Below are 22,592 nucleotides of genomic sequence, written 5' to 3'. Positions count from 1 at the left end.
AAGTGCTTGTAAACTGAGCTTACTTGAAATAAATGAATTTTGAATTTGAATTTTGAATTTTGAATTTCTTCAATAATGCCTTTATTAACAACCTATTAAAATAAACATCAAATCAATTTACAAAATGTCGTCTACCTACTGTGTGATAGCCACCAGTAAACACCGAATGAAATTTTAAATAGAAAATCAATTTCGTATATGTTAACTAGCTTACGTCAAAGATAGTGAATTAGCTTGCTGATGACCAGACTTGAGCTAATTTACAACATATGAAATCCGAAATTGCCCCAGCTGAGAATCGAACATAGTTCCTCTATATTAGCCACAGCATTACGAATTGCGCTAGAGAGGTTAGTAATTGTTTACCAGGAATGACTTAAAGTGGTCTCCGAGTTTTAGGGAAGTCACACAACTGATGTCTCAAGCTGAAGCTAACCAAATCATACTTCCTACTTCCTACTTCCTACTAATATTATAAACGCGAAAGTTTGTATGGATGTTTGGATGTTTGTTACTCTTTAACGCCGCAACTACTGAAGCGATTTGGCTAAAATTTGGAATGGAAATTGATTTTACTCTGGTTTAACACATAGGCTACTTTTATCCCGAAAAAATCCATGGTTTTCCGAGATTTGCGAAAACTGATGATTTTAATGATATGAATGTTTGTTACTCTTTCACGACTCGACTACTGAACCAAATTAGCTGAAATTTGGTATTGAGATATATTATAGCATGGATTAACACATAGGCTACTTTTTATCCCGGAAAAATCCATGGTTCCCGAGGGATTTGTGAAAAACTGAATTCCACGCAGACGAAGTCGCGGGCGTCCGCTAGTAATTTTATAAAAAGTTCGTGTATGTAAGTGTGTTTGCTCCTCCAATACTCCTCAACTACTGAAACGATTTGGCAGGAATTTGGAATTTATATTATGCTTTTAACACTAAAAAAAGAGACTTGCCCAAATATTAGTGGAGTTAGTACGATCAGTTTATTATCAATTCGCCTATTAACCCAATTACACCAGCAATGCTAATTTGGTAACATTTGCGGGCATACCTATTGTTTATTTGGACAAGCAACCGATACTTAGAAATAAAACATATCGACATAGTAAAAAGCGGTGGACTTACATTAATAGCATTAGCGTGGCTTGCGCATTAGGGATGTGAATATATTGTATCGATAACATGTTTCTTTGTTTTTAATATATACTAAATATTAAAAAAAAATTGTTTCGCTTGTTTTCTAATTATTGTGGTGTACAAATAAAAAGTATAAATAAATAAAAACGATACTTATTTTTAGAAATTAGAATATCTGTAATCGTTATCGTATTATGCTTCATTAAGAGTTATTATCGTGGAATGTGATTCGCTGATATCGCAGCAATTGTTGACTTATCGATAAATAAATAATCATCATATACTATATTCATCGTTTATTACCCAATGTAATACCAACTTCTTTCTTTAATACTTTTTAGACGGCTTCCTTAGTATGCGCGGTGGAATTACAAGATGGAAGTCCTGTGTTCGATTTCCGGCTGGGCTGATTAAGGTTTTCTTAATTTGGCCAGGTCTGGCTGGCGGGAGGCTTTGGCCGTGGCTAGTTACCACTCTACCGGCAAAGACGTAACGACAAGCGATTTAGTGTAGAAAACGAAAGGGGGTGTGGATTTTCCTAACAAGTTAGCTTCCATCTTAGATTGCATCATCACTTACCATCAGGTGAGATTGTAGTCAAGGGCTAACTTGTAAAGAATAAAAAAAATGTTTGGCTTTATTATGTAAGGAAATATTCGTTTTATTGGGTGTTATGTAGTCGATCGCATCATAGCAATCCGTCCCTGTCGCAAAATCTTTTCTCATCATACGTCAGTGTAACTAAACTATAAACGACATTTTAATTTGATCCCTATATGGGATCGCTTTTTGATATTTATATGCCAGTAGATTATGGCAGTAAAATATCGATAGCTTGTAAACTGGCATCACTAGAGCGAACCCACTTTGAAAATTCGATTAACGTATCACTTAGCATATTGTCCAGTGTCCCGCAGGACAAGTCACGGTGCGGTGCGCTGCGTATAGCGATTACATGCAAGTGGCCATACACGAGAGTGAGCTTACCATGTATGGAGACTAGTGATTGGTAAGTTATTTTCATACTAATTAATTGACGAAATAGTCTAATTTTTTTTTAAATCGAAATGATATGTTTAGATGCTTTGAGTGTATAGAGAAAACGAACAGTAGACTAATAAAATAAATTTATAAGGCGAGGGTACATGGAATTGTTGGAAGGGGAAGGCTAAGGCGAATGTTTCTGGACACAATCCAGCCTCTATAGCCAAGTCACGACGATTCTATTTCTACGATCGCAAACTCTTCGAAAACTAGAAAAATGTGTGGGGATGACAGATCTTGATTAGATGACCTGACGATAGCAAATGTCATTCAAATTTTTCTAGTTTTCGAAGCGTTTGCGACCGTAGAAAGAGAATCGACGTGCCATTTGGCTATAGTGACAGGACATTCTTAATAAAGGTCAGGTCAATATATACCCTAAGCTGACCAACTTTAATGTTCGATCGATAAAAATGGAAGAAGCAATGGAGATATTCAAGGGATCATAACAAGAAGATGGGTGTGATAATATGTATGTAGGTAGGTCTCTAGGCAGCAGCAGCGAGAAGTCTAAACAACCCAATTCCTAGCGGATTACCTTTTAAAATCCATAATTCTGGTACACATTCATTATTGTAATTTATTTTATAAGCTCGAAATAGGTACCTATTATAATATTACCACAGCATTTCTACAATATTTACTTTAAACGCCTGCGCTTAAGTCCAAAAAAACAGATGATTGGCGTGTTACCTATTACAAAATTTCAGACTTCGCTACTGCTAGGCAGTATGAGCACTTCTGGATGATGGAATACACCATGGTCTTGAGCCCAAGTATACAGTGACGCTTTGTTGATGTCATGGATGCACCATCGGTTGACCAACATTGAGCTATCAGGGTTGGGTTGTCGGGACCCTAACGTCCATCGGATCTACGAACCAAGTGCCCTGAACATTGCCACTCCAGCTTCGCGATTTGTTGAGTAATGCCAGTGTCAGTGACTTTGCTTTCTCTCACTGGATCACGCAGAGATACTCCGAGAATAGCTCTCTCCACTGCCCGCTGATTGACTCTGACCTTCTCATGAGGTTCTCATAGTTAGTCCAAGTATCTCTCGAGTGATAAAGCCATTACCACATTTGAAACTCTATAATTGCAAACAGTTCTTAGCCATTGTAGGAAAATGACAAACTTTATTCTTGACTAATATTATAAAGAGGTAAACTTTGTGGTTTTTTCAGGGGGTAATCTCTGGATCTACTGAAAAGATTTTAAAAATTCTTTTACCACTAGAAAGACCGGTTATTTGTGTGGGTTATGGGGTATATTTTGTCCCCGTCTATTTACGGAAACGGAAACTGCACAGGTGAAACCGAAGGGCGATGGCTAGTATTTTAATATATTCAGATTCACGCGGTCAAAGCCTTGTCCTCATTCGCATGAGAGTTTTTTTAACGGACGTTAAAAAAGCGTTCAAATAAAGTATGAAGTTAAATGAAGGTCTATTTCCAACGCCCAAAATTTAAAATGCTACACTGCTCGAAAAAACGCGTCGTGTTTTAAAAACAACGTATACTTGGGTATGCATTTGTTACATTTGATCGCTTTTTTAACGTCCGGTAAAAAAACTCTCGTGCGAATGAGGGCTTACCTACAGTCTAGTGTTAACAGACTTTTATGACAGTAGTTTAATTAATAACCACAAAGTAAACTCTAATTAAGTAATTGGTACCTATTAGTTTACAATGATGATTTATACCGTTGAATTAGATTTCAATATTATAGTGTATTTATTGATTATAACAATCATGTATTAGAAAAACTGTAATAATACTGAATATTTATTTAAGAAAGTTTAGCTCTTCTTTTATTTATGACAGAATTTTTGGTTGAATTTACGATGTAATACAAAAAAAAATAATTAAAAACCAAATTATTAATTACCGACTTCAAAAAAAGGGGGAGATAATAAGATTAATACGTTACTGGATTTTTCGCTTTTTAGTTTATTTTTGTGATTTTGAAGTCAGTTGATTTTTTTTAAAGATTTTATCTTATATACTAGCGGATATCTTCTATTCTCTATTCTATTTAGCTCAATACCTCTCATTCTGAGAGGAGACTCGTGCTCAACAGTGAAACCCAATACATTAATAAATTGATATAGGTGTTATATCGACCAATTAATACATTAACAAAATAAATACAGGTCAATCCTATCAGTATTAGGTTTATCGCTTCGTTAATCCATCTCACCTAGCGTGACCCTGGGATGTGCCAATACTTGACACTTGCTTATAATTAGTTAATTACTGCCCCGTTGGTTCAGTGGTTAGTCTATGTGGTTATGGGTCATAGGTTCTATGGGTTCGAGTCCTGGCTCAATTTGATGCTTCTCTAATTTAATACCTTACGCAAGCCACAACTATTGTGGTATTAAACAAGGCACGATTGGAAACCTCGTAACTTTGATTTTAAGTTTTCGACCAATTATTATTACCATTATCTAATAATATTATTACCTGACGTTTCGAAAGTGGTTGTAAACTAAGCCTATTAATATAAATGGACTTTGACTTTAACTTTCTTCGCTAGTCATCTCGTCAGGGGTTGCCTGGTAAAGATTACTTATAGTAATAAAACCGCTTTTGCATGCTAAGTTAAAATTTTATCCATTTATATTGTACTAGCTGACGCCGCGCGGTTTCACCCTCGTGGTTCCCGTTCCCGTAGGAATATGAGTATAATGTATAACCTTCCTCGATAAATGGGCTATCTAACACGGAATTTATTCAAATCGGACCAGTAGTTCCTGAGATTAGCGCGTTCAATCAATCAAACAAACAAACAAACTCTTCAGCCTTATTAGTATAGATGTTGGAAATAGTAGTCTGGGATGGATATGACGTTGCTCGATCTTGTGTTAGCTCGCGCCGACGCTAGGTGGCGCGACATGTTTCGAAAAGAGTAGGGAGTTAGAGAGGGGTAGCGATTAGTTGGCGGGCACGACTTGCGATATAATTACTCGTCGTCTGGTCAGCTTCAGTATACTTGTGGAGTTCCAGCCGTCCACATTTCTTGTTGTGTAATTCTTCATGAGTTACTTGGGATAGGCGGGGAGAGTGACTTGAGTGGTAAAGGGGAGTGTTGGTTAACTGTCAAACTGCCTTTAACCCTACACACAACGTTCACAAGTGCGTGTCTCCACTCAAGGTCATTCTCTGCCATTCTAAGGTCTTATTTTGTTTACAGTTTGATTTGTTAATTAAGTTGTCCTGACAAATATTATGAATTATAACTTTTGTTCGACATTGGTTTTCTTATTTTTGTAATACACTTCTGAGTCTGTTAAAAGTACTTATTCATTATTATAATTTAGTGTGCAATAATAAAGAAGTGTATCTTCTTCTCCTTTTATTTAAGTTTCTTAGTCAAGTTAAGCTTTTAACCTGTTTTCTTTATTTATAAAAAGAAAGAAAATTCGAGTAAAATCTGTTTGTAGTGGATAAATACATAAAAGTAGACCGGATCACCTTGAGGCACAATCCCATTATGTGGCGGTAAATCGCTTACAGAACTCGTATGACATATAGCCAAGTGCTCGTACTCTCTCACATGTGCATAAAGTAGTACACACGTGGTTTGTTTATTTACGTACGGAACCGTATTTAGTACTTAGTACGGAACCGCTTTGCGTTTCTTCATACTGACTTTCTATTTATCATTTCTCACTTTCCTTTTTTTCTGCCCGTTCTCTTTCATAATTGCTCTGAGCATCTGAGAGTATTTCCTCCATTCTTCCACGTCTACTAGCATGCGTGCAATAAGGTTTTGCGCATCCACGGTGCCCCTTGGCCCCGGGGCCGCTGTTCTTAGGTCAGCGCAGCCCGCACACTCGAAGATTGCGTATCTCGGAGTGTCCTCCTCGCCGCAGAAGTAGCACTTTTCACTCGATGAACTGAACCGAAGTCTACTGAGAAAGAATAAAATTCATGTTAAGAAACTTAAGCTAACTCATCCAAATAACTATACAAATCATGCCCACGTGGCATAGCATACATTAGACGGCCGCGTGGCGCAGTGGGTAGTGACCCTGCTTTCTGCATCCACGGCCTTGGGTTCGATTCCCACAACTGGAAATTAAAATTAATAAATAATTAATAAATTATTGTTTAAGTATATTTATTTATTATTTATTTTATAGCTAGAATACTGGCTGCATTTCCGCGCTGGACAGCCAGGCTGATCCTTTGCGCAAAAAATGAGCCAGCCCTTCTGTCACCAGTCGAGGCAACTAGCCGCGGTGAAATGATACTGCCAGACTCCATAGCTCAAAGGTCACTACGGCAAAAGGAACAAATATAACTCTCAGTCAGAGAGGCATACCTTTTGTCTGCTGCGGTTCCCGGTCTTGACGAAATTTGTTGGCACTGCGACTCCATGTCAAGGATCTCCACGGCAAAAGGAACAAATATGCAACTCTCAGTCAGAGAGGCATACCTACTTCTGCCATTTACCGGTTTCAGGTTTTGTCTGCAGCGGCTTCCGGTCTTGATTCTGTCTCCCTGATATGTCAACGCATGTAGCGTCCCATATTAGGCCCCGCTCCATTTTCCAGGAAACCAGCGTCAATCCATCAGGTCTCTTGGCATCTTCCCGACTTATTACTGACAGCTCGATTAGCGCAGGAATATTTATGGTGGCAAGAGCCCTTTATATTATATCGTTACTAGCGGACGCCCGCGACTTCGTCTGCGTGGAATTCTGTTTAGTAGTGTAAGCTTCAGAAGTCCTCTCCTATAAGCAGAAATAACAAGTCCAACAGTCACCATCTCCTTTCCCTTATCCCACTTAAGTGGGGTCGGCACAATATATCAATCTTCTCCATTCGTCTCAATTACTCGTCAACAACATCCACTCCCTTTACACACATGTCCTCTTTCACACACTTCAATCATCTCTTCTTTTGGTCTCCCTCTCCTCTTACAACCTTCTGCTTCAACAATTCTCTATATGACATTCATCCCTAAGCAATACATGTCCATACCAAGCTAACCTACTCATCAATTTTCCTGTCACTGGCGCCACTTACAGTGAAGCGAACAAGTAAAGAAAATTTATTAATGATAAGTATCCTACAAATATCTGTGGTACTAAATATATATATATATATATAATAAAAACTACAACAGTGCAGTCATCCAAAAGAAAATCAATTTTCCCTTATAAAGATATTAGAAGTTTCCGATGTCAGTGATTACATTTTAATAGAAAACACTCACATTCGTAATATATCGTAAAAGATACAGTTAAACTTGGATCGTAAATTTTCTATTGGCGTGTGCAGTTTACAACTGATGTACGGTCCGAATATCAGCGATTTCAGAAACTGGAGCGATTTTACAAAACGTCATCATAATCGTCAATCATATAATTAGACTTGTGGTTTAAGACATTTAATGTTAAGAGGTTTGATGTTAACTTTAATAGGTTGTCAATAAATACCAAATTAGTGAATAGGCCAATGTATTGTCAGCCTATTTTAATCCACTGAAAATTAGAAAAAAGTATGGGAATGACAGATCTTGATCAAGTGACCTGTCGATAGCAAATGTCATTCCCATACATCTTGCTAGTTTTCGCAGTGTTAGCGATCGTAGAAAGAAAATCGACTTGCCACTTGGCTAGGGAGGCAGGTTACTCAAAACATTTAATAATTATAATTGTTTGATTTGTAACAAAAAACTGTGTGTCAGCTCCGATGCACAAATGGAGTTTACTCTTTCAGATCGACTGTCTAAATAGGTGTATGTTGCCCCGCAGCATACACTATGTACGTAATACCTACGCCTGAAAAGTGAAAGGTGCGCACATAAACGTAACGTTGACATTCGTTCATCGAATTTTACTGCTCATATTTTTTTCATACCGGGGGCTATATATGAAAAATCGATTCATAAGGAGTAATCTAAAAAATGTGTATTATGGTCACATTAATTTATTCACATGACTAGCTGACGCCGCGCGGTTTCACCCGCGTGGTTCCCGTTCTCGTAGGAATATGGGAATAATATATAGCCTATAGCCTTCCTCGATAAATGGGCTATCTAACACTGAAAGAATTTTTCAAATCGGACCAGTAGTTCCTGAGATTAGCGCGTTCAATCAAACAAACAAACAAACTCTTCAGGTTTATAATATTAGTATAGATTTTCTTTTGTTCTAATCTATTACATCTATGCACGTAAGACGAAACGAACATGGCGGATTCAAACTGGATTTACTAATTGTGATCCCGCTATCACTGCGACTGTACCCTTATATCGAACGAGGCTCGTCGTTAGCACAGTGTAAACATACTCATCGACGCGCATAGATCAAAGGCGGCCGTCGCCACATGCAAGATGGAATGACTTTACACCTCTCACGGACGAAGCATTTTACGAAATTTAATTAATCATCAATTTTTTCATTGAACTTTCACAACATTTTTTTTTATTCTGCAAACTTTTGTGCTGTGTTTGCGTTTCTAATTATAACATTACTATTATAGCGGAGACGGTTACACCCACGTATTCCCGTTGCCGTGGTAATAGGGGGATAAAAAAATCCCATGTTACTCGCTGATAACGTAACTTTTCGTTGGATAAAAGAATTTTTATTTTTTTATAAATTTGTAGTGGTTTGACGGCCTCCGTGGGGCAGTGGTGTGCGCGGTGGATTTACAAAACAGCTTGGAGGTCTTGGGTTCGATCCCCGGCTGGACTGATAGAGGATTTCTTAATTGGTCCAGGTCTAGCTGGTGGCTTCGGCCGTGGCTAGTTACCACCCTATCAGCAAAGACCTATCGCCAAACGATTAAGCGTTCCGGTACGATATCGTGTAGAAACCAAAAGGGATGTAGATTTTCATCTGACTCCTAACAAGTTAGCTCGCTTCCATTTTAGATTGCATCATCACTTACAGGTGAGGTTGTAGTCAAAGACTTATTTGTAGAGAATAAAAAAAATAAGGGGTCAAAGTGTAATAAACAAACTGAACTCCATACATACTCCTAAGACATGAGTGGCTCAAAAACCAATGGTTAGGTTAGGTTAGACATCAGGCAAATTGGTGCAGTAGATTTAGCTTAAAATATTACAAACATCCTACATGAAAACTTCTTTCCTATATAAACTTGGTTTAAGTATGCACATAATACGTAGCTATAATTTTATATAATATTTACATTAAAATAAAGAAAAGAAAGAAAAATAATATATTTTTGAGTAGTATTCATTCCAGTCAGTAAAATGACAATTCAGTGACAGTTGCACTCGTCATTTTATTGACTGGAATTTATAATCGTCCTTTAAGCAATGATTATCACCATTTTTTTTATTATTTACAAGTTAGCCTTATGTGATAGTGACATTTTGAAAACTTATTTTATCAATAGAAAACTGCGTTATCTCTGAGTGTCATAGGCTATATTATATTCCCATGTTCTTACGTGAACGGGATATACCCGGGCCTTGAAAACCTCGGGGCGTCTGCTATCATTATAAAAGATTGTGTCAAATCAGTTAACAAAAGCTTTTTATTTCTTGATTTAATTTTCAAATTACAAATAAATTGAAACATCAAAGTCAAGTAATTTAAAAGAGACACTAGGATCGTGAAAGCTCGTAAAAAAAGATCTAGACGTGCCATATATTTCAGAAATAGACCATCAATCTATCTACAGCCTGTTCCCGAATTAGTATTGCGCGTGAGTCGACGCGAGTCGCCAGTATATCATTTTGTCGGCACATCGCTCTATCAAATGACTATAAAACCGTCGGAGTACCTCTAAAACGATTAAGTGTTATTTAAAATCGTAAAACAACAATTTTAAATTCATTTATTTGAATTTGCTTACAAACATATTTAAATAGTCAATTATCGGTTAACATTTATTTCGAGTAATAAACTATTTTTAACCCCCGTCGCAAAAAGTGTTATAAGTATGAAGTGTATGTCTGTCTGTCAGTCTGTCTGTGGCACCATAGCTCTCGAACGGATGAAGCGATTTCAATTTACTTGTGTGTAAGAGTGTTCTTAGATATGTTTGATGAAAATCGGTTGAGCCGTTTAAAAATACAATGAAAAATGTGTTGGTTGCCTCCCAATCAGGTGGACTGACGACATCATGTCGCAGGCAGTCGCTAAATGCAGGTGGCTCAGAATCGTGGTGTTTGGAATCACAAAAGGTATAGGTCCTGCAGTGGACATAAATCGGCTGTTGTGACAAATATGTCACAGATTATATTGTATAGACAATGCTCATTTTTGTCCAAATACTGTGATTATGCCAGTTATATCTGCATGTAGGTATACATAGGTGCGACCACGGCTCTACCTCGGCCATTATTGTAGGTACCTGTGCATTTCTCTATTTATATTTGACTTTTTTGTTTGTTTCGTCGTTTTTAGACCCCTTCTTACGTAGTTTTTTGACGATAATGTATGTAATTTCGGCAAAAAGTGTAGTTTAGTGTTACACATGGCTCATAGCCATGTTCAGTGAATATGGGTTGAGACTACGAGATTTTATCATCTATTCGTTCAAGTAAAGTGCATGAATACAAAAGATGAAGAAACGCAAAAGAAGCAAACGCTTACGGGTCAGATTTGACACGGAGGATACGGTAAAATATTTCTATAATATTTTCAAAAATTTTCTTAACATTATAAAACTATATGTCATTTTAGTTGCCACGAAACTGACGACTGCGGGATATGATTTTTTCATCATCATCATCATTATCAACCCATAATCGACTCACTGCTGAGCTCGAGTCCCCTCTCAGAATGAGAGGGGTTAGGCCAATAGTCCACCACACTGGCCCAATGTGGATTGGCAGACTTCACACACGCAGAGAATTAAGAAAATTCTCTGGTTTCCTCACAATATTTTTCCTTCACCGTTTGAGACATTTAATTTCTCAAAATGCACACAACTGAAAAGTTGGAGGTGCTTGCTCCGGACCGGATTCGAACCCATACCCTCTGGAATCAGAGGTGATATCCACTGGTACATTAGTAGAATACCTACTAATTAAAATTCACATCGAAGAATACATTGATTAATTGTTTTAATATTATTGAAGAATACATAAATAAAAAAATATTTTTTATCTCTCTACTACAAAGTTTTATCCGCGTTGCACCCGTTTATGTGGGAACTCGGTAATAAAATATAGCCTATAACATTTACAAATAACGCGGCTTTCTATTGGTAAACGAATTATGAAAATCTTTTTTTTTTATTCTTTACAAGTTAGCCCCTGACTACAATCTCACCTAATGGTAAGTGATGATGCAACCTAAGATGGAAGCGGGCTAACTTGTTAGGAGGAGGATGAAAATTTCGGTTTCTACACGACGTCACACCGGAACGCTAAATCGCTTGGCGGTACGTCAACTAGCCACAGCCGAAGCCTCTCAAAAAAATCGTTTCAGTAGATCCAGAGATTACCCTACATATACGGACACAAATTTTACCTCTTTTAAAATACTCCTATGGATGTTGTACTTTGCACGTTTCGCTACCAAATCAATTACACCCTTCATGAATAGAGGTGTCACGCAAGGTGACACCAAAGCGCCTATTTTATTTTTACGAGATAAGAGTACAACACGACGTGCTCGGAGAGTGAATCTGACAAATCTGAACGTATCATCACTTCATATAAGCTTAACTGATTTATGACTGTGGACTAGGCTTGCGTACTTCAGTGTCATGGCTATTTTATAAGCGTATTTATTTATTTACACAAACCACAGTTGGTTTTACTGTGCACTGGTTTTTTCTCTCATTTATTTATTTCTCTTTTCTTTTTAAATTTTTAACAATATTATACATAAAATACACAAAACACTATAAAAACTTATAAAAAAAAATTCAACCGACCCGCTGCAGGACATTTGAGTGCCCAAGCAACCGGTAGTCAGGGCTCCAGAGTGAGGAACCTCCTCACAATACGCGCCTTCTCAAGAATCACTGATTTCTGTATCCGACTCTTGATCCAACAGTTAAGTGAAAGCTTCTTAAGGTGTTGTTCGAAGCTTTTCGCTATAAGACCATTGACTGAAACAACTATCGGAACAATACCTGATCGAATAGTCGCTGCGCAGTCACGGTCACTGTTGGCTCAAGAGTCTGAAACATAGACAACATCCTGCACTGGTAATTATTACATTATACAATATTTAAGAAAAAAATTAATTATCAAACAAAAAGAGAAGAAAAACAAAGGACATTAGCGGGTAGTTAAAAAATATCATAATTATAGTGAATTAAATGGTATTCAATATATAATTAGAGAGCGTTACTTTTATCTTTTTTATTTCAACCCCTAACGGTTCTTAACACGTCCGCTGCGGTACTGATTTTTTTGTTCTTTCCCCTGATACTGTACGAGGTTTTTTGACCTCGTACTAAAACTATCTGTCAGGTCAATTGACCTCGTTCCGCAACACAGAGGTACGGTACGAGGTTTTTTGACCTCGTACTAGATCTTCATGCCAGGTCAATTGACCTCGTTCCGCACCACAGAAAATTTTAGTACAGGGTCAAAAAACCTCGTACCGTACCAGGGACAAGAACAGAAAAATCAGTGCCGCAGCGAACGTGTTAAATGACTAATTTTTATGTTTGACCATTATGTGAGTCTGTCTGTGTCATCATAGCTCTTAGTAAACCGATTTTAATGCTGTTTTATATCTTATAGATGTTAATTTGACGTAATATAATAAAAATTTTAATAAAAAAAATACAACCGACTTCAAAACCTAAAAACGTACCCACTAAACTAAAAAGTGAAAAATAACATCATAATATGTTCTACCTGCTGATCAGTATGAAGGCGGTGCTAAGCCGGTGATGTATTAATTTAAGCCATGTGAGAATATCTTATAGATTTAGATTTTGCAGACAGTGTTGTTTTATGTTGTCCTGTCAGAAATGGCTTTAATTAAGACAACACCGGCTAAGCACCGCCTTCATACTGATCAGCAGGTAGAACATATTATGATGTTATTTTTCACTTTTTAGTTTAGTGGGTACGTTTTTAGGTTTTGAAGTCGGTTGTATTTTTTTTATTAAAATTTTTATTATTTTTCCATTTTTAGTGTAAAATTTCATCTCAAACGAATACATCAGACCCCTAATGACAGTCACAACCCATGTTGGTACAAAATTCTCAGCAATACAAATTAATCAAGCCCAAGCACATCGTAGCTACCGTATCCCGTTAAGGAGTTCCCTTAATTGACCTTGGTCTTCATCATCAGACCCCAATAACAGACACTATAGGTAGAAAGTTCTCAGCAATACGAATTGATCAAGGCCAAACACAAGGCAGTTACTGTAAACTGTTAAGGAGTTCCCTTAATTGTCCTTGGTCGTCATCACCAAACCCCTAAATGACAGTCACAACCTACCTATGTGGAAAGTTCTCATTAATACAAATTAATCAAGCCCAAACACAAGGTAACTGCTGTAAATCGCCGAGGAGTTCCCTCGTCTGTTTTATGGCTCCATCATCAGATAGACTTTAAACTTTCATGAAATTATAGTGCTTAAAAGTACTAAATGGAAAAGTATACGAACACACTAGACATTCATATAATTTTTGAAAGTTCCCCTCAATTTCTCCAGGATTCCACCATCAGATCTTAACATGATGGCAATGGGACCAAATGGGGGCTATACCGTTTCAAACAAAAAAAGAATTTTTGAAATCGGTCCAGGCGTCTTTGAGTAATCGGTGTACATACATAAAAAAAAAAAAAAAAAAATACCGACCGAATTGAGAACCTCCTCCTTTTTGAAGTCGGTTAAAAAGCACCCAATAAAGATTCACCCTAATATCACACTTCACACTAATATTATAAAGGCGAAAGCTTGTGTTATGTTTGTTCCTCTTTGACACTGCGGCTACTGAAGCGAAATTTGGAATGGAAATAGATTGAACTCTGGATTAACACATAGGCTACTTTTCATCTCGGAAAAATCCATGGTTCCCGCGGGATTTGTAAAAAACTGAATTCCACGTGAACGAAGTCGCGGGCGTCCGCTAGTTAATAATAAAATTGAGTTTCTAATAACTCTTTCTTACTATTATATATAGTTTTCTAAGTATTTTATGTCTATTTATACTCAAACCTCTCCTGAAAAAATATGTTTTTTAAGTAACATGACTTCCATGTTAAAAATAATGAGACCACAAAGATAGTTCAGAGCAAATGTCCTCTTTTTTAAGAAGTCAGTCAAAACAGCGCAAATAAACGGGTTAGGGGTAAGCAAAGAACAATGTTGTTTGCATGTCATTAGGTTATAGTAGAGTAAATATTATGCTTAACGAATTGTCTATGGCAGTCGTATACAAGCTTTGTCGTTGGTTAGACGTGTCGATATAGTATTTATCCTGGTCGCAGTTATAACCGTTGTGACCATGATGGCTTAGCTCCTCAGCAAAAGCTTAGCTCAGAGGTTCCCAAACTTTTTTCTCATACCCCATTTTCTAATTTAACTGGTGGTAGACCCCCTGCTAAAAACTCAATAAAAAAGGGATTAGAGTCACCGTTGGTAATTTTCTTTGAAGCTAAATCAACAGCCACCACAAAATAACAGTTTAAAAAAAAAACTGAAAATTGATTAGTTCGTTAATTAATTGATTGTGCTGTGAGTGAATGATAAAAAGTAAAATTATGCAGGCAAAAACTTATTTCAGCGAACTTTAATTTTTGATATCTACTCACAGGACAAGGAAGCAATCAATTCACATTTATTTTATTTAGAAAACTCCATTCGGTATGAAAGCAGATAATTTTTTGTGGACCCCCGCTTACGGATTGTGAAACCCCATTTTGTCAAGTCAACGTAGACCCCTAAGGGGACCACTTTGGGAATCGATGGCTTAGCTGATGGTAGGTGTAGTCGTGTCCCCGTATTTAACAACAAGTTAACAACATCAATTTACAGTGTTACAACCGATCGTATCCTTAGCTGCTTTTGTGCGTGACTATCCCGTCCCAGTTACGAGTATGTATAGAACATAGGAAAGGGGTTAAAGACATAGTTAAGTAGAACATAGGAGCGCTTTTTCGTAAATTGCATCCAAATTTATGCGTGGTGATATTAACTCCCGCATGTGGTGACAACATTATGCGACGTCCGTAAATTACTTTAACACGGGCCCTGAAATATTTGCAAAAATTTGCATGTTATTTATTTGCTGAAATTAGCAAATAAATAACATGTGCATAATTCCTTGAAGAAAATATTTGTTAAACTTAAATCATGGATGAAAGTTATAATATGAATGATTTTCATAATAGGCAATTATGAAATAGTCGTCTCCATATAGGGGTTCTAAGTTAGGACGTCACTAAGTTTTTAAATATCGTTCTTTTTCCCTATTCAAAAGTGCTAACTATATATAAAGGAACCTTTCAGAGCAAACACTTCGTCTTTTAGATTAAAAAAAAACTGGAATTTATATTGTGTTGATTCAACTTACTGCGATAAATCTATTCAACTATACATACTTACTATAAACTAAAAAGTATTTTGGTGTACTTTGAAATGAAATTATCCTTCATTGGTCACCAAAAATTGCCTGAATCTAAATAATATAAAAGGGAATGATCAATCTTCACGAAATCTAGAAAACCGCTTGATGTACAAAGATAGGATAGACTTCCGATAAGGGCTGATTTTGTCACAAACCCGGATTAAGGCGGTCCAAGGGCGGACGAATTCACGGGCGTTCGTTAGGCATATAACCCCATTTAATTTCAACACGGTCACAAGGTCTAATTCGATGTCGTTTAATTGATATTAAAGAAACGTGAAGCGTGCACTTTTGGATTTTCCAAGCTTTTTAAAGTTTAATGTATCGATTTATCCACAGATCAAGATGAACAGCGGGTCACGAGAGGAACTCCTGGGCAGCAGCCAGGAGGCAATGCGCAACAGCCAGAACGACCTGCGCAGCGTGGCTGAGAGACCCCTCACCAGAGAGGAGAAGTCCTACCTCCTCAACGCTGACAGAGGAGACTACGTCACTGTTCAGAGGTACCTCTAACTTATCATCATCATGAACTAGCTGAGGCAGCAGACAGGAGGCGATGCGCAACAGCCAGAACGACCTGCGCAGCGTGGCTGAGAGACCCCTCACCAGAGAGGAGAAGTCCTACCTCCTCAACGCCGACAGAGGAGTATTTCACTGTTCAGAGGTACCTCTAACTAATCATCATCATGAACTAGCTGAGGCAGCAACCAGGAGGCAATGCGCAACAGCCAGAACGACGCAGCGTGGCTGAGAGACCCCTCACCAGGGAGGAGAAGTCCTACCTCCTCAACGCCGACAGAGGAAACTACGTCACTGTTCAGAGGTACCTCTCACTTATCATCATCTTAAACTAGCTGAGGCAGCAGTCAGGAGGCAATGCGCATCAGCCAGAACGACCTTCGCAGCGTGGCTGAGAGACCCCTCACCAGAGAAGTCCTACCTCCTCAACGCCGACAGAGGAGTATTTCACTGTTCAGAGGTACCTCCAACTTATCATCATCATGAGCTAGCTGAGGCAGCAGCCAGGAGGCGATGCGCAACAGCCAGAACGACGCAGCGTGGCTGAGAGACCCTTCACCAGGGAGGAGAAGTACTACCTCCTCAACGCTGACAGAGGAGACTACGTCACTGTTCAGAGGTACCTCTAATCATCATCATGAACTAGCTGAGGCAGCAACGTAATATGTCTGGAGTAGGACAATATTAGACGCCCCGCGGTTTCACCCGCATAATTCCAGTTCCCGTGGGAATACGTGAATGGAATATTGCCTTAAGAATTTTGAAAATCGGTTCAATGTTCAATCCGGAGATTACCCCTACCTTTACCTTTTAAACTTTACCTCTATACAATATTAAGTATAGATTACCAATTAATGGCACTGAAACGAAAGTTTTCACTTTATGTAATGACCATTAACGAAATATTCTCACGGGTAATATTTATTTAGGCACCACAGAGTCACGATATATTTATTTTTATTTTCAATGTAATCGTTTCTTTAAAGCTATTTGCGTAATATTTTAAAACTATTATTATATATAATTAATATATAATTAATTAAAAATTTATTAATACCATTTCTCTAGTGCGAAGTGTAGAAGGTATATATATATGTACATCATTCAATTTTGGAGCTCCATTCATAGCTCGAAGAATTACTAATAATAATTATACAATTTTTCACAGTATACCTACTATACTATCGAGAATAATATCATGTTATTCTCTAGTCAAATTCTGAGAACGAGTGACCACAAAGCAAAAATGTTTTTTTTACTTTTTTTTTACAAGTTGACTAATACAATCTCACCTGGTGGTGACGATGCAATCTAAGATGGAAGCGGGCTGACTTAATAGCACTTAGCACTAGACTTAGTCTTAGAAAATCTACACCCATTTTGGTTTCTTTACACGAACCATTTAGAGCCACTTTTAGCTCCTGAAAACTCTAAATCTATTTAACATTTCATAATAGGATCGTAGTCAATGGCTAACCTTGTTAAAACTAAATAAAATGAAAAAAAAAAACAAAATCAAACGCTAAGTAACAGTGAATTTAATTTCAATGATTTAAATAATCAGATTAACGTGGAAAAAAAGAAGAAAATTAGATTTGCGCGAAACAAGTAAAACTAATCTATCCCCCGAAACCTTTTAAATCAATCCATCAGAAGTAAGTTCTATAATTCGGCGAATGCGAGTAAGTCGAGCAGCTCTACAAGAGCCAATAATCCAGTTTAGATCTTATGTGTCGCTTGTTCTATAAGTGATAATAGGGATTATGGAGTTACAGAGTACCTAGAGTACCTAGAGTACCCAGAGTACCTAGAGTAGTAGTATTTTGACGGCCTGCGTGGCACAGTGGTATGCGCGATGGATTTACAAGACGGAGGTCCTGGGTTCGATCCCCGGCTGGGCAGATTGAGATTTTCTTAATTTGTCCAGGTCTGGCTGGTGGGAGGCTTCGGCCGTGGCTAGTTACCACCCTACCGGCAAAGACGTACCGCCAAGCGATTTCGTGTTCCGGTACGATGCCGTGTAGAAACCGAAAGGGGTGTGGAATTTCATCCTCCTCCTAACAAGTTAGCCCGCTTCCATCTAAGACTACATCATCACTTACCATCAGGTGAGATTGTAGTCAAGGGCTAACTTGTATAGAATAAAAAAAAAAACCTATGCATGTATTAAAAATGTAGATAATGAAACTGTTGCATAATGAAGTGACTGATGGATTTACTTGCTGTATATAGAAGAAGTTCTTTATTAATTAAAATTTATTTCGTCTTAATTGCACCTTTTGTAATTTTTTTTATTTTTTTGAAGTGAAACTTCTTTAGGCACATGAGGGTAAAATTTTTACAGATGTAACGTCACGCCGGTATGCAACGGAAGTGTCGAGAGAGAGAGAGCGATCGAGACCGATTGAGAGAGAGTAAGACAGGGCGAACGTAGCATGAAGCAACTAGCCGTGGAGTGAGAGTAGGGAGCAAGCAAGTGAGAAAGATTGAGAGAAAAAGTGAGACAGAGCGAACTACGTATCACGCACAGTGCTATGGAGTGAGAGGTGGGAGAGAGCTATAGTGAGAAAGGTTGAACGAGAGAGAGAAATCGCGCAATGTAAATATTAAAGAAATAAATTTATAATTTACATTAATTTTCAACACTTATTATATTTTAATGACAATTAAATTCCTAACCTATCTTCCTTTTTCCCTTCCTCTTAGTCTCGGAAATCTAAAGTTTAAGATTTGTATAAATATTAACAAGATTAGTAAATTAGTTCGTCAAAGAAGTTTCACTTCTGACATGTGTACTTTGTACGCACGAATTTTTCATTTTTACCTTAGTTTTAAGTATCTTATTAAAATTAGATTTAGCAATTACTTTTAACTAATTATAATAATGAGCGTCAACTCGCCAAGAAACTGCCTGTACAGTTTGGCGAGAGTGTAGATATGTTAAATAATTGTTAAGTCTTATCAATAAAATAAATTAAAATGAAAAAAAGAGTTCACGCATGCCGATTCCCGTCGGGTTACCTTTAACAATCCATGCATATTTATTATTGTACTGTATCTAGATATATGAGAAACCGGAGTTTGTACCACGCTGTATGAATTTCCTTTTCTTTGGGACAGCTTACCTTAATCTTAACCCTCAGACCAATTATAGAAGGATCTGTATCGCACTTATAGTCACGAACAAAATTGTCTGTCATTTTCTGAGGAAAACCAACTTAGATTTTGTATATATCTTATACTAAACTAGAAGTTTTTGCCCGTTTTTTACACAATTAAATTACAGAAAAAGGTATATACGGTGCTCTTTAACCAATGAACACGATTACATCTATTTAACATCGATTCTATAGAGACAGTTTTTATAATCGCATTAGATCGTTGATCATATACTTTGATAGAAAAGTAACGTCTAGCGAGGCAAGTCCTATACAATAATTGGTCTGAGTCTTAACCCGATATTGCACATGGCGGTAATCTCGTGTCCAAGATCCAATTCAAGTATATTGATACTTTTTACCCGACTGCGTCAGAAGGAGGGTAATGTTTTTTGAGCGTATGTATGTATATGTGTATATGCGTATGTATGTCCATTTCTTTGGCACGCCCTACAGCTTAAACGGCTAGACGGTTTTGACATATCAGGTGTCATTTAGTTTGTCAAAACTCTGATAGTGACATAGGCTATATAAATTTTCAAAATGGCGCCTGTAAGTGGAAAAAGGGTAGGGGGGTAGGTAAGTTTTTTTTTTACCATTTCTTAACAATATGGGTATGAAATGAAAGGTCTTAAAAAGACCATTTTAAAAATATACATATCAAAAATATATATATTAACACAAATTATCAAAAAGCGTACCAATTATATGGGGACCATTGAAGTAAAATTTACTAACTAGAATGATGAATGTATGATTCAAGTCAGGAATGATATTGTCTGTACTTAATCATAGTTCAAATAAAATATATCTGTCTTAAAGAAACTAAAAAGTTTGAAAAAAACAAAACGTATTTAAAGAGTGTTTTGCTAAAACTCACGTGATATTAGGTCGGACTATGCCCGTTTAGTTTCGAACCCATACGGGGCCCTTAGTCATGAGCTGGTTCTTGCATCGCGTCGCGCAGCCGCTTCGCAATTTGGATCGTGCCGCGATGCAAGAACCAGCTCATGACTAAGGGCCCCGTATGGGTTCGAAACTAGTCGGGCACGTGAGTTTTAGCCGTGTTTCATAATCAATTAATATGAATAACACTCACGATAGTTTAAATTCTAAAATGTTTTCATACCAACAGGTTAATAGAACAGTATGCCGACAAGCCCGACGTCCTCGACATCAACTGCGTGGACCCTCTCAACAGGTCAGCGCTGATCGCTGCCATCGAAAACGAAAATATTGAGCTCATCAAGCTATTCCTAAACTCTGGGATCAAAGTCAAGGTCAGTACTTACAGCAATGATATTAAATACTGTTAGATGTGTTACTAGCGCATGAAAAATGAGGCGTTCAAAAGAGGAAATTTACAGTCAACTTAATGTTAGTTGTGGTCAACAATGAACGTTATTTAAACAAAATATAATACCTAAATATCGTATATAATGTAGAGTTGTTTGTTCAGGAAGTGTAAAAACTACATAATTATATAATACATAATTGTGCATGTGTGCGCTCAGTGTTGTAGCCTATTATTCGGATCACTTTTTGCGGTGATTTTGTAGGGACGTAACCGATCTATAGTATAAAATTATCATTCACTTACAGTGAGTTCGAAGTGAATACCAACTCTAAAAAAAAATCCGGACAAGTGCACATTAAACTCGCTGAGTGTTCCGTACAAGTAATTATTCGACTTAAACTATAATAATTATATAGTAGGTATGATGAAAGTTTTTTAAATTGTATTTAAATTGGGGGTATGCTAATAGTAAAGCAATTTTCTAAAAATAACGGGGCATCTGCGATGATTACTTTCGAAGCTACAGGGACTTAGAGGGTCAGATTTGCGGCGCTGCCGCGGATCCCTGAAAAACGTCTCACACAAAATGGTGCGATTTAATGACGTCGTAGGTCCGTAATGATCGTTAGATTTGTATGGGCGGTCAAACAAAATTATTAATATCTTTGCTATTTGTGCGTTTATAATTATAGTTCATTTATTGAAAAATCTCACACCTAATATAAGGAAACTAAAAATGTATGAATTTTCATTTAACTACGATAAAAGAATTTTAATAGATTTTGAAATTTTATAATCGTATTTATTTTGCAAATATCCAGTCATTCTTTGTTTTTTTATGTATAAATTAGTTAACATTGACCATATTTTCGTTTTCGGGTAATTTATTATTTACCCGAATGTATCATAAAAATCTATATATATTCAAACCTAGTCATCATCCCTATTATGTTAAAAAATAATAAAAATATATTTTTAAGCTTGTAAACAACGAATCCCAAACCCACATGACAATGTTCCTTGTCCTCCTGAATTCAAACTTTTCCCTTCCGTGCGTCTCGATTCGTGTAAAAAAGAAGAAAGAAAGAATAGTAACATTTTAGCAAAACATATCGCATTCCTCAGGGAAATCACTCCGCCGATAGTTTGCATCGATACGCGCCGTATATTTTCATAACCGCAGTCTAAGATTCCACTGTGAGTCTCGAAAGACAATAAATATGATTTTCGTTTGATAAAAATGGGAATTCCATTTGCGTAAAGAGTTTGACTTTTTCTCTTTCATATTTTCATATTTCATCTATACATTGACATTCATTGTATTCAGCCTCAGACCAATTATAGAAGGACCTGTATCACACTCATAGTAACGAACAAAATTGTCCGTCATTTTCTGAAGAAAATGAGCTTAGATTTGGTATATATCTTATACTAAACTAGAAGTTTTTGCCCGTTTTTTACACAATTCAATCACACAAAAAGGTATTTTTACGGAGCTCTTTAACCGACGAACACGATTACAACTATTTAACATCGATACTATAGAGACAGTTTTTATAATCGCATTAGATCGTAGATTATATACTTTGACAGAAAAGTAACGTCTAGCGAGGCAGGTCCTATACAATAATTGGTCTGAGTATTCAGCACTAGTTCTTATTCTGAGTACGCATATACTGTATTCCATGGGACCTAGGTTTCACCATCATTAACAACCTATATTCGGCTTACTGTTGAGCATGAGTCTCCTCTTAGAATAAGAGGGGTTAGAACTTTAGTCCACCACGCTGGCCAAATGCAGAATAGCAGACTTGACTTTTGGCAGAAAAAATGGTCAAACTATTTTTATATTTCAAGAAACTTCTTTTAACTTCGACTTTGA

The 22,592-nt window shown here is 37.0% G+C and overlaps 1 protein-coding gene across 1 annotated transcript in view; it reads left to right on the top strand.

Annotated features, from left to right (window-relative positions):
- The first annotated feature begins 2,055 nt into the window (after window positions 1–2,055).
- Window positions 2,056–22,592, top strand: part of LOC112055305 (transient receptor potential protein) — a 54,263-nt gene continuing 33,726 nt past the window's right edge. Inside the window, exons 1-3 of the mRNA XM_052888608.1 lie at window positions 2,056–2,157; window positions 16,076–16,239; window positions 20,549–20,693. Coding sequence (XP_052744568.1) covers window positions 16,082–16,239; window positions 20,549–20,693 — 303 coding nt within the window. The 5' untranslated portion in view covers window positions 2,056–2,157; window positions 16,076–16,081. The remainder of the gene's footprint in view (window positions 2,158–16,075; window positions 16,240–20,548; window positions 20,694–22,592) is intronic.

This window comes from Bicyclus anynana, chromosome 23 (genome assembly GCF_947172395.1).
Source record: "Bicyclus anynana chromosome 23, ilBicAnyn1.1, whole genome shotgun sequence".
NCBI lineage: Eukaryota > Metazoa > Arthropoda > Insecta > Lepidoptera > Nymphalidae > Bicyclus > Bicyclus anynana.
This window is presented reverse-complemented; position numbering and strand designations above follow the sequence as displayed.